Source organism: Grus americana, chromosome 15 (assembly GCF_028858705.1).
Source record: "Grus americana isolate bGruAme1 chromosome 15, bGruAme1.mat, whole genome shotgun sequence".
NCBI lineage: Eukaryota > Metazoa > Chordata > Aves > Gruiformes > Gruidae > Grus > Grus americana.
The window spans coordinates 1,696,677-1,709,819 of NC_072866.1; the positions used below are offsets into that span (position 1 = coordinate 1,696,677).

The following is a 13,143-nucleotide window of genomic DNA, read 5'->3' on the forward strand; positions in this document are numbered from 1 at the left end:
GTGCATGTGTGTGGCTGTGCACAGTCGTGTATGGTTGCGCACGGCCGTGCGTGGTCGTGCGCGGTTCTGCAGGGCTGCGCACAGTTGCTCGCGCGCGGTTGTGCGCGGCTGTTGGTGCCGCAGAGGCGCGGGCGGTGGGGTTCCTGCTGCGAGGGAGCGGCGACTGTGGGAAAATTCCAGCCTGTGGGAAAGGGGGGGGGCGCAGCCAGGCCCCGCAGCCCCTGCCCACCCGCAATTAATAAAAAGCACCACAAACCCGACCAAACCCGCGAACAATGACGGCGCAATTAGGGGAGCGGGCGCACAAAGGGCAGGCGGTTTCCCTGCCCGCGCTGGCGCTTGCTGCCACATCGTCATCTCGCCTGGGATTTCACGGCCGTCGTCTTCCTCCCCTGCTCCCCCCCTCGGCCTCTGGGTCAATATTTGTGGGGCTCCCCGGGGTTCCGCCTCCAGCGCCATATCAGGGTGTCCCCCGAGAGCTTGGGGACGGTGCTGGGGGGGGGGGGGGGGGGGTCCGGGCAACGGCCAGCAGCGCCCGATGCCCTCGCCGTGGGGCAACCGGCCTCCTCAGGGACCCCCCCCAACGCGTGATTGCGGGCGGCGGAGGAAAACCCGAGGGCAGCCCCAGCCTGGGAACGGCTTCGGGGTGCGGGGGAGCAGGATTGGGGTGCAGGATTCCCACCTCCCCAGGTTTGGGGGGGGCACAGCCAGTGGTCCCTGACACCGGCCCGCAGACCCCCTAACGCAGGCGGCAGCCGAGCGAGGAGCTGCCAAAGGCGAGCACGTGTTTCTGCCCCAATCTCACCCTTCTTTGTGGGAACCAAATATTCTGCCCTTGGAAGGAGGATGCACGCGCACCCACACGCGTGCACACGCGTGCACACGCATGCTCTACCCTCGAACCAAGGCGTGCAGCTCAGGGCGTTTAACACCAACCAGACCCCCTTAAACACGTTCCCGGAGCGGCGATGGGGGGGAGGAAAAGCCGTCCCTGCGCCCTGCGTACAGCCCAGAAAGAAATATTGCCCGGGGCTGTTTCCCCTCCCCAGCCCAGCGCGGCTGCAGCCAAACTGGGGGCCACGGGGATTTCTCTGATTTTCTGGTGCTCGCTGGCAGGTGGAGCTGGTTAAGGCTGAGAGTGAGCGGAAAATCAGGGGAAATAGGAGCTGGGGGACGAGGGGGCCAGGGGACTGCTGCTGCAGAGGAGGAGGAGGAGGAGGAGGAGGAGGATGGTCCTTGGGGACCAGCTGGTCCCTGAGGGCAGCCCAAGGCCCCCTGTGATGCTGCAGAGCAAATTAATTAATGAAGCAATTCCCAGGCAGGGCTGAGCCTCCAGGACTTGGCCGGGGCTGGCGCAGGGATACGGGGGGTGGCAGCAGCCCCTTCTGCCCCAGCCCCTGGGGTGCCCAGCAGCGTCCCAGGGTGCCGGGCCGAGCAGGTGGCTGTGCGAGAGGACCAGTTGGGATGCGCCGCCAGAGCCAAAGAGCTTTTAATCTGCCTCTTCCCAGGGCAGCTTCCCCCCGCCGGGGCCGTGGCGGCTGCAAAGCAGCCCTGACCGCCAGGAATTTGTCGCTATGCGCTGGGAACGCTCCTTCCCGCCAGCTGTCGGCAGCCCGACCGGCCGGGCGCAGGCGCGTTGGGCTGGGGAGAGCCACGGGGGTCCCGCTGCGGGCCAGGGTCCTGCCCCGGTCCCCGAGCATCCCTGCCCAGCACAGGGATGATGTCGGATCGGCCTTGGCCCGGCCAAAGACGGAGGCTCGGAGCAGCCCCCTTACCCCAAGACTTTGGGGTGCAGGTCCCCATGGAGCGGCAGGGTTGGGGGGTGTCGGTGTCCTTGGGGTCACCGGGCTCTCACCTCTCCTCCTGCCGAGGGCGGTGGGGCAGAGCTCGCTCCGTCCTGCCTGGGGCTTGGGCTGTGCCCCCCAGCCCCTCCTCTGCTGCCCCGTGCGGACACCCAAACTGCCCCATCCTGCCTGCTGCTGGGCACCCCCCAGCCCCTGGGGCAGCAGCCAACCCTGCGGGGCATCTCCGAACCCCAGGGACCTCATCCTGACCTTCTGGGGCATCCCCCGGTCCCCAGAGCATCATCCAACCCTGCGGGGCATCTCCGAACCCCAGGGACCTCATCCTGACCTTCTGGGGCATCCCCCGGTCCCCAGAGCATCATCCAACCCTGCGGGGCATCTCCGAACCCCAGGGGCCTCATCCTGACCTTCTGGGGCATCCTCTAACCCCGGGAGCATCATCCTCACCCTGCGGGGCATCCCCGAGCCCCAGGGACATCATTCTGACCCCGTGGGGCATTCCCTAGCCCGGGCATCCCCGGGGCGGACACGAGGCCTGGAGGTCCCTGCTTGGGGCCAGGGGGCCGTGGGGAGGGCTGAGGGGGGGCCGGGCGCCTTTGTGCCTCCCCTTTGTGCCCCGCGATTCACCCGTTCGGGCTTTTATCCGGCAGCCGGGAAGGAGGAGGGCGAAGGGGGCAGGAGAGGGGGGAGAAGGGCCAGGGAGGGGGGAATGGCGGGAAACGGCGGCTCCCTTTGTGCGACGGCGATGGGGATGGGGGCCGGGGGACACCCCGCCAGTGCCCCCGCTCTGGGTTTTACCGTCCCGGCGCGGACACCCATCAGCAGTGTGACCGAAGGGCTCCACGGTCCCCAGAGGGTTCTCTGGGCTGGGGGGGGGGGGGGGGGTCCCCTCGCCCAGACGCCAAGGTCCACTGTGGGGCTGATCCCATGGGACGAGGAGCCCCGGGCACCTCCCTGGGCACATTTCCACCGAGGGTCCTGGGTTTGGGGGGGGGGGCTGCACTCCATGGTGTCCCCAAACCTTGTGAGGGGTGGGGGGGTGGGGGGGGCTTTTGGAGCGGGTCAGGCTGGACCATCCCCAGGGATGCTGCGGCCAGCCGTGCAGGGGGACCCTTCCCTGGGCTCACGGGGTGCCGCTGCAGCCCTCTCTGCGGGCCCAGGTGGGCTCCGGCTGCCCCTCCAGAGACCCCCAGCTCCCCTCGGGTCTGCCCAAAGCAGCCCCCCGCCCGCCGCCGGCCCCCAGCCCACTCTCCCCCCTCCCCGCCGCGCCACCTCCCGCTGCGGTTTCCATCCCACGGAGGAAACACGGAGCCGGTCTCCTTGTGGTTTTACCCTCGGTGCCAAGAGGCAGGAGGGGCCGGGTGGGAATTTGGCTTGGCCGGGGCTGGGCTCTGCTTTCGGGGAGCTGCTGGGATGCCCAGCCCCGGGGGGGGGGGAGATGGGGATGCCGGGGCCGTGGGGTGCCACCCAGTGCCACGGCAGCCCTGAGCAGCGGGGAAAGGCCGTTATCCCCATCCTACAGTGGGGAAACTGAGGCACCGGCTGCCTGGTGCCCCTGTGGGACGCTCCCGTAGGAAATGTTTGTGCCCTGGCCCGGGCCCAGCCGCCGCAGGAGCCGGCAGCCGCGGGAAGCGAGGGTGGCCGACCCAACCTGACACAGGGCAGAGGGCACCGAAAACACCTTGAAAACCTCTGCAGCAGAGAACGAGCAGGATAACAGCCCTTTCCGCTGCAGCAGAATGAGCTGGTTTGGCCAAATAAACAGATTTGAAGAAAAACAAGAGATTCTGCTGCCGGACAGAAAGCCGCCGGATGCTCAGCACATTAAATGCCATAATTTAGCCGAGAGGAATGTGCTGGATTGCGGAGGGGTCGGAGCAGCCGTGCTCTATCCCCGGGGTGTACGGAGGATGCTGTGGGCAGCGCAATTCCCTTTGCACCTCATTTATTGCTTTTCCAGCCTCATTTTTCCTCCTCCGCTGGGTTTCCCACTCCTTCCCCCTTCCCCCCCCGCCTTGCTCGGCTCCTGCCCACTGCCAGAACCCGGGGGGATGCCGGCAGCCTCCAGAGACCAGCGTGGAGCATCGGTGTCCCCCAGGGTCGGATCCTGCCCTCGGGTCCAGCCCAGCTCCAAAATGAGCACCAGCCCTTTGGCTGTAAAGCGTAAAATAAGCATTGAGCTCTTCTCTAAGGGAAAACACGTGTTGTGCATCGAACCCACCAGGCAGGCTCACAGCCACGAGCAAACGGGCAGGAGCTTAGCACAACCAGATCATTTTATACACACACATATATATTTAAATTAAAACTCCAAAGCCCACGGCACTCTTTGGAAACAATTTCTTGGCACGGAAAAGCGCAGTATGGTCAACAGGGGCACCGAGTACCCGGCGGTTCAGCCTGGCTGGTGGTATTTGAAAAGGGGTTACTGAACTCATACCGAAAAGTGTATTAAAGCACAAGCTGACCCTGGCTCGGGTGGTTGGGGGGACTCGGGGGGGCTGGAGGGGTGCTCAGGGGCTGAGCTTTCCAGTGCTGAGCCCCTGCGGGCATCACTGGTGGGGAGGAAAGGTCCCTGGGTGGGGGTCCCCTGCCCCATCTCTGTCCGGGGGTCCCATGTCTCGTCCCTGGGTGGGGGTCCCCTGCCCCATCCCTGTCTGGGGGTCCCATCCCCCATGCTGCTGCACAGCGCCGAGGAGTGGGAGCCAGAGGCCGAGGGGCTGGAGCCCCCATGGAGGGGGCAGCGGCGGGGCGGGAGCGAGCGGGGCTGGATAGCCGGCGCCACGCAGCCCGGCACAATGAGGCCTTGTGGCCAGCGGCTCTGACGAGAATCGGCCCTGACAGCGGCTCCGCCGACGGGGTCACCCACCCGGCACGGGGCCACCCGCCCCCGGCCCCGCTTGCTGGGTGCTTGCCCGGGGAGAGGAACCCCAAAGCCACCCGCCCCGAGGGACGCCAGCGGTGCAGCAGTTAGAAATAGCAACGTATCTCTCTATCCATAGAGATCTATAAGTGGTGGGGCTGTTTCCAGCCCCGCGGTTGGCGCTGGCGGAGGGGGAGGCAGGGCTTTGCACCATGGCACACGCCGGCACACACCGCGGCACCCGTTGGTGAACCCCCTGCTCGGCCTTTTAAAAGAGGGAGACGCACACGCGCGTGCTACAAATACAGCTTAGTTTATAAAAAAAGTCACAAATTTGGTATCGTTATAACTTTAGTGCACATACGATGCCCCCCACCCCCACGGTCAAAATTTCCCCCTGGCCGGCACGGCGTGCCCCACCGCCGGTGATGCGGCACAGCGGGACCCGGCAGCTGCCGCGAGGCCACCGCCCCGGGCTGGTGGTGACGGTGGCATGGCCCGACCTCTCCCCGCTCCCATGGCCCCTTCCTGCATCGACGCTTTGGTCCTGCCCCAGCCGTGGCGGGGACACCTCTGCTCCCCACGCCAGCCTTCCTCCTGCCTCGCCATCCCCCTCGCTCCCTTCGGCCTCGCTCCTCTTCTTCAGCACGCGTCCCACGGCTCCTGCCCGTGCCCCGCGTTGCAGGCAGGGCCAGGGCAAGGCTCGCCGCTGCCCTGCTCCCCCTTCCACCCCCGACATTGCAAATCCACCTCCTGGCCCTTCCGCACCCCACCGTGCCCACCACGTCCCCGGCCCTGCCACCACAGCCACCCATCGCCGAGCCCTCCTGGGGGGGGACAGGACAGCTGTCCCCATCGTGCTGGACCCACCGTGCCCCACAGCACCCCCGAGCCTGCAGCATCCCCTGAGCATGCAGCACCCCGAGCCCGCAGCACCCTGGTCCCCAGGGAGTCCCCAACCCATTGCCCCACACCGCTGCGCCCCCTCACCCGGACAGGTCCCTGGGGACCACGGGCGAGCGTGCCCTGGGAAAATCCCTTCCCCGCCGGCAGGATTTTCCCGGGAGCCCCCCGAGCCCAGCGGCGGGTGCTGCCAGAACCCAGCTACACAGCAAGGACGAAAGCGCTGCGCACCCTCCGGGCACCATCCTTGCTGGCACGTCCCCCCTGCGCCCCCCGGGGATGCTCTCACTGCCTGCAGGTCCCCAGCCCCCCAGCACCCGTGGGGCCGGGCTGCCCTCCCCGAGCTGCTCAGTCCACGGGGAACTCGCAGGGGTTCTGGCGCGTGCGCCGTGCCGCCTCGTAGATGCGCTGGAAGTCCCTATAGCGGGGCGCGCAGCTCAGCCAGGCTTCACCGAAATGCAGCCATCCCGTGAAGAGGAAGGTGCCGGGGCCCGGCTTGACGCCGCAGTGCAGCGGGGTGCGGATGCTGCCCGCCGGCCGCCCCAGCCGTCCACCCGCCTGGAAGAGGGGGAACTTTTGGCGGTGGATGCGGGAGGTGCTCACCCCGATGACGGATTCATGCAGCTCCACGTCATTGGAGACACTCCGGATGCTGCCGCGGATCACTGCGGGGGGAAGGCAGGGAGAGGTGTCAGCGCGTCCCTGTCCCCATCCCTATCCCTATCCCCATCCCCGTTGCCTTCCCTGTCCCCATCCTCATTTCCATCTCCATCCCTGTCTGCATCCCCATTCCCATCCCCATCCCAGTCCCCCTCCCCATCCCTGTCCCCATTCCCATCCCCATCCCCGTCCCCCTCCCCATCCCTGTCCCCATTCCCATCCCCATCCCTGTTCCCGTCCCTGTCCCTGTTCCCGTCCCCATCCCGCAGCAGCCTTTGTGACACTGTGGCACAGACCAAGCCAGGCCAACCCGGGAAGGGGAGGCCGGGGCTGCCTGAGGACCATTACCACCCCAGTTTGAGTTTCCTTCCCTCTCCCGGAGCTCCAGGACCCCCCCAGCACCCGGGGGGGCTGCACTCACCAAAGTCACTAGTGCAAATGGCCATCAGGATCTCGGTGTCGTTGCACGGCCGGCACGCCCCTGCAACAGCCAAGCACAGCCCGTCACCACCCATCACCACGGTGGCCCCCGGTGACCGGCTTTGGGGGGACCAACCCTGGACCCGGCCCCTCCATCCCCTCGACACCCCGGCAAGGGAGGCGGTAGCCGCCTTGGGGAAACTGAGGCAGACTGGCCCGGGGCGTTCGGCACTCACCTTCTCCGGTGAGGCTGGCGGCGGGCAGCGCCGGGCGGGCCAGCCAGTCCCCCCGCAGCTCGTAGCGGAAGGCGGCGATGCGGCGGCTGATGTCGCGGTGCGGGGTGGCCTGCAGGAAGAGAGCCACCTTCTCCCGGGGCAGCCAGCTGAAGCAGCGGACGCGGGGCCGGGGGGCCTCCGGCAGCAGCAGCTCCAGCACCCCCTCCCTCTCCAGGTAGAGCTGAGCCCCCCGGAAGGTGCCGGCGGGTTTGACGCAGGCGGTGACGTGCCGAGGGCTCCTGCCCTTGGCGGCGGCGGCGGGGGGCAGGCGGGGGGCCAGGCGGAGGCGAAGGGCCCCCGTGGGGTACAGCCATTCCAGGGAGCCCTCGGCGCAGTGCAGGGAGAGCTGCTCCACGCTGCCCGCCTCCTGCGACAGCCCGCTGCGAGGCACAGCAGCCCCCGTCAGCTGGGACCCCCCGGGTGACGGGGACACCCCCCCCCCCAGCCCCTGTCCCCCCAGCACGGCAGCACCCCGGCCCTCCTGAGCAGCACCGCCACGGAGGTGTGTGGGATGAACACGGGGAGGAGTAGCACCAAACCCTCAATGCCTCGGACTTGGGGTGCAAACGCATCATTTGGGGGGTGCTCGTGTTTCCCAGCACCCTCCCGGGGATGCTCAGGTGGGGGCCGCAGCAGCACAGCCCCCCGGGAATCTGGGGCCAGCTCCCAAACCGCCCCGGCCAGCGTGCCCGTGGCCCCGGGGTCACCTGTTCCCTTGCATCCCCCCGCTTTGGGGGATCCCCGGTGGGTGCTGGGGGGGTTACACGCCCCCCCCGTCCCCCCCGCCCCGGTCTCGCGGGATTCGGGCTCCGTGTAAACGGTGCTCGGAGCCACATCTTGCCCGCTGCATTTTTAGCGGGGAGGGGACACGCGGGAAAGCAGGGCTGGGGGGAGCGGGGGCGGCCGTGGGGCTGCTTTGTCCCGGCCACGCTGCTCGTGGCTGCGTGGCCCCCGTGTCCCCCCCACGCCCCCCGCGTGGGGCTGGCGGCAGCCCCTCCTGGCGGGCCCCGGCTCTTTGTTCCGGAGCTCGGCGCCTTCCCCACCGCGGCCAGCGGCGTTTCGGGGCCTGGCGAGGGGCGAGGGGCCCCGCCGGCCGCAGAGCTGCGTTTCACGGGTGGGGGGCTCGGGGAAGGGGCTCCCGGAGAAGTGGGGAGCCCTGCGGCCCCAGCACCCCGGGGATCAGCATCCTTCGTGGGGAGCAGCCGCACTGAGAAGTGGGGAAACTGAGGCAGGCGCAAATCCCAGCATCCCACCCGTGACCCTGCCCCACGGACGTGCTGGCAGCCCAACTCCGCCGCCTGCCCGGGTGGGACCGGACCCCTCCCCCGTGCCTGGGCAGCGGCACCTTCCCGGGGGGCTGGAACCGGGCGGGGGGGGGGGGGTAATGCTGAGCCGGGGATCCCCGTGTGCTCCCCCCCCCCCCCGCCCCGGGCCGCCCCCGGTGCCGGTGCCGGTGCCTACCTGCCCCTCCAGCTGCACTGATCCGCCGAGCCGCCGCCGAGCGCCGCGCCCAGCCCGGCCAGGCAGAGCGCCCGCAGCGCCCACATGGCCGCGCCCGCGGCGGCCCCGGGGCGGCCCGGCCCGGCCCTGCCCGGCCCTGCCCGCACCGCTGCCCGCACCGGGAGGGGCGGGGGGGGTGGGGGGGAGCGGGGCCGCCACCCCGCGCCGCGCCCCAAACTTTCCGCCAATGGCGGCGGCGGGGCGGGGCCGGTCCCCCCCCCCACCCCCCGCTTGTCCCGACCCGTCGTCCCCCCCCTTCCCCACCGGGAGCACCGGCAGCGCCTGCCCCGGGCATCCCCGGAGCCCCCCGGGGCTCCCGGACACCGTCCGTCCTTCCCCCCCCCCCCAGCCCCCGGGTCCGCAGCATTGGGGCTCCCCGGGGTGGGGGTCACCGGCCGGGCTACAACCCGTGTGTGTGTGCACCCCGAGTTAGGTACACCCGTGGTGTGCACACCCCAGGCTACAGGCACCCCAGGCTGGGTGCACCCCAACTATGCACACCCCGAGCTATGCACACCCAAGGATATGCACACCCATGGTTATGTACACCCCAGGCTGTGCACACCCAGGGCTACAGGCACCCCGGGCTACAGGCACCCCAGGGTGCGCACACCCTGAGCTATGCACACCCCAGGCTACAGGCACCCCAGGCTACAGGCACCCCAGACTGTGCACACCCACGGTTATGCACACCCCAGGCCGTGCACACCCATCTATGCACACCCCAGGCTACAGACACCCCAACCTATGCACACCCCAGTCTGTGCACACCCCAGGCTACAGCCCCCCCGGTTTACACCCCCCCCCCCGAACTGTGTACCCCAAGAGTTACATACACCCCAACCTCCATATAAACTACACCCCCCCGGCAGCACCCCCCTCCCCATGGGGGCACTTTCTTAACCAGGGGAAGCAGAGGCGCGTGGCGGTGGGCCTGGCACGGGGGTCACGCACACCTGAACCCCCACTTCCCCCCCCTCCAAACCTGATTTTACCCCCCCCCCTTCAGCCTCTATTGTGCCAGCACCACAAACCCCGCAATTAATTAAGTTTCCATCCAGTGACAGCCCGCCAAAATGTTTGAAATAAACACGGAACAATTGGGATGGGATGATACAGGCCGGGAACAAAGTCCCCGGAGAGAGGGTGGAGTGGAATGGAAATGAGGGATTGTAAATTTGGATGGTGGAAAGAAAGAGGGGAAAGGGGGAAGGGGAGGGGGCCATGGGGGGGGGGGCAGGCGGGGGAGAGGGGGATTCGCAGCCCTCCGGCCATGAAATGATGCTGAAAGAAGTCAAGCTGCTGGAATCCGTGGAAAATGAGGGGCCGGAGGGGCTGCGGGTTAAGGTGGAGCGGGTCGGGTGGGGGTGTCAGGGTGTCGGGGTGTCAGGGTGGGGGTGTCAGGGCAGGGGGTCTGTGCCCACTGGCCCTCGTGCCGTGGCTGCTGGCTGCCGTGCGGGGTTTGCCCCAGCGTGGCTGGACCCCAGGGCCTGGCCCGCGGGTGATGCCATGGTCCAGGCCAGATCCTGCACCGCCATGGGGAAGCAGGGCCGGTGGGGTCGGAGCTTGGGGGGGGGGGTGCCCAGCCAGGGAGCCCACAAACAGCGTCTGCCAGGTCCCCAGAGACAAGGTGGCACCAGCGACGAGGTGGCACCAGCGGTGGGGGTGGCACTGGTGCCACCAGGCACTGGTGTCCCCAGGCAGGGACCTCACCCCACCGAGACTGATCCCCGGCCCGGTGGGGCACCCAGCACCCTCGGGGGCACTTTCCCTTGGGACACCCCAGGGTGCGGGGAGGTGGGACACTGCTGTTTGCAGGACGGAGCCCGGTGCCGTCGTCCCCGTGGGCACGCGGTGGTGACCCTGCCCTAACCCCCACCCCAGCACCCCGGGGGGGGTGAGTCTGCACCCTGCCCCCCCCCCAGCCCGGGTGTGCAGCGCCCCGATCCACCTTAACTGGGTGTTACTGGAGAAACCCCGGCACCAGCTGGACAGACCCACCCGCGGCCATCCCTGGCTCCCCTCCACGTGGCCAGGGGCACCCCTGCCTCCGGGCACGGCCATCGGGGGGGCCAGGAGCCCCTTCAGAGCAGCCACGGGAGCTGGGGCTGACCTGGGACCGGGCAAAGCCCCCCCCCCAGCACCCCCCAGTTCTCTCATCCCTCTAGGCCGGTCGATGGGGCAGAGCATCCCGGGGCTTCATCGGAGCCGCCGCTGCCCGAAATGCCGCGGCCCCGGGCTGCCAGCCGTGCCCAGCATCCCTCCGCGTCCCCTGGCCGTGCCCTCCTTGTCCCCGGCTGCCGCAGGGAGGGTGCCCCCCATGGGGTGGCGGGGCTGGGGGCCGGCAGCCCCCCGGCAGCTGCCCGAGCAGGGGAGCAGGGGAAGCCGCCGGAGCCTGCGGCGGGTCCCGGGCCGCTCCGTGCTCCCGGCTTGGCCCCGGGCCGCCTCCCGCCCCGCTCCGGCCAGCGGCCCCCGGGATGCCCGGGCTCGCAGTGCCCTCTGGTGACCGCGGGCACGGCGGCTGCTCCGCCCGCCACCCCCGGCTGGGAACCGCCGTGTGTCCCCCGGGGGTCTCCGGGTGGTGTGGCGGGGGGAGGAATAGAAGCCACGTCCCGCAACGGAGCAGAGCATCGACTCATCGAATGGGACCTTCAAAGATGTCCCGGTGCACGGCCCGCCCTGGGCAGGGACATCGCCCCGCTGGGCCCGGCGGCTCCAGCCCCGGCCTGCCCGGCCTCGGGCGCTCCCAGGGCCGGGGCCCCCCCAGCTCCTCGGGCCCCCCCAGCTCCTTGGGGCCCCCCCAGCTCCTCGGGGCCCCCCCAGCTCCTCGGGGCCCCCCCAGCTCCTCGGGGCAGCCTTCCCGCACGGCTCACCGCCCCCACCGCCGCGCGGTCCCTCCCGGTACCCGATCTAAACCCACCCGCTCCCAGTTTGAAACTGCCCCTCCTTCTCCTGTCGCGACAGATCCTGGCGAAAAGCCTCCCTCCGTCGTTCTTGGAAGCCCCCTTACATGTCGAAAGGCTGGAGGAAGCTCTTCTCCGGGCTGAACAACCCCAGCTCTCCCAGGAGAGGTTCTTCCAGCCCCCGACCATTTCCGTGGTCCCCTCTGGACCCACAAAAGAGTCCCTGCGGGGTGGCTCTGGGCACCCTCCTCCCTGTGCCATAGGTGGGTGACAGTGAGGGCAGGGATGCTCCAGGCTGGGCCGTGCCTGGAGGCAGAAACCCTCCTGGAAAGGCAAAAGTGGGACTTGGGGGGGGCTGGGACCTCAGAGGGCTGCTCAGAGGCTGGGGATCCCCACCTTCTCCCCATCCCACTGCCCAGCCACCCCACAGCTGTGTGGGGAGCTCTCCCGCCCAGCCGAGCACCCACAGGAGATATGGCTGTGGTAGGCACCCACCTCGTGTTTAAAAAACAGCTGAGGACCCTCGTCTCGACTCCCACCCAGCCCCTCCCCATGGAACCCGGGTACTGAATGGGCTCCGTTCCCCTCCTCCTGCCCCCGAGCATCCGGACCCCCAGGCTGGTGCCCCCGAGGGCAGGCACGAGCCCTGGAGGGGCTGGAGGAGCTCGGGGAGGCTGTCAGGAGGGGGACCACGGAGTGAGGGGCCCCATGACAAGGCGGGGTGGCCATGGCAAGGTGGGGGTCCTCGTAGCAAGGCAGGGGTCCCCATGGCAAGGAGGGGGGGCCATAAGTCAAGGCAAGGGTCCTCATGGCGAGGTGGAGTTCCTCATGGCAAGGTGAGGGTCACCATGGCAAGGAGGGGATCCCCATGGCAAGGTGGGTGTCCCCGGGGAAAGGCAAAGGTCTCCATGGCAAGGTGGAGGTCTCCATGGCAAAGCAAGGGTCCTCATGGCTAGTCGGGGGTCTCTATGGCAAGGCAGGGATCCCCATGGCAAGGTGGAGGTCTGCACCAGTGGGAGGAGGTCCCCATGGCAGCATGAGGCTCCTAGCAGCTGGATGAGCATCCTCACAGCTGGATGAGGGTCTCCACAGTGAGGTGAGGGTTTCCACAGCAAACTAATGGTCCCTGCAGCAGTGCGATTGTCCCCACGGCTGTGTGAGGGTCCCCACAGAAGCCTGAGAGTCCCCATGGCTGGGCCCTGCCCTCACCCACCCTCACCTCCACGTGGCCTGGAGCGGGGTGAGCCCTGGGGGGTGTCTGGGCCTTGGGGGGACCTGGAGGGGGTTCAAGTCCTACAGAGGCCACTGGGCGGGGGGGGGCAGAGGGGCTGAGCCCTGGGGTCAGCACAAAGAGGGCTGAGGCTGGGGTGGGGGCCCCAGGAGGGACTGAGCCCTGGGGGTCCCTGGGGGCTGTGCCAGGGTGGTGACCCCCCGGCCAGCCAGGCCACCCCACTCCCCTCAGCAGCTCCTCCCTCCACCACCGCAGCAAAGCCCCCGCGCGTGCATCCTGCGGGGCGGCAAATGGAGCTGCCTATTGATTCGCAGCCCGGGCTAAAAATAACTTTCAACTCTTCATCCCGAGCTGTGAAAAATCCCCCATTGCTAGGCGACGGGTTACCGGGAGACAGCCGGCGCTAGGCGACGGCGGTTGCCGCGGCGACGGCACCCAGTGCACTGCGGTCCAGCTTTGGCACCGGTGGTCCGGCTGGATGGGTGATGCTTGGCCCAGGGTCCCATCGCCATGGGGACGCGCTGGGTGTGTGGGGTGAGACCCTTCAGCGTCCCCACAGCGGTGGGGATGGGAGGACAGCAGC

The 13,143-nt window shown here is 68.8% G+C and overlaps 1 protein-coding gene across 1 annotated transcript; it reads right to left on the reverse strand.

The window, feature by feature from the left end:
- Positions 1–4,854: 4,854 nt before the first annotated feature.
- On the reverse strand, positions 4,855–8,653 carry METRN (meteorin, glial cell differentiation regulator). The gene is made up of 4 exons (XM_054843570.1): positions 8,388–8,653; positions 6,888–7,306; positions 6,653–6,712; positions 4,855–6,236 (listed from the first exon to the last, which is right to left on the reverse strand). Exons 1-4 carry the CDS (start codon positions 8,471–8,473, stop codon positions 5,920–5,922), a joined length of 882 nt encoding a protein of 293 aa, XP_054699545.1. The 5' UTR covers positions 8,474–8,653; the 3' UTR covers positions 4,855–5,919.
- Positions 8,654–13,143: the final 4,490 nt, after the last annotated feature.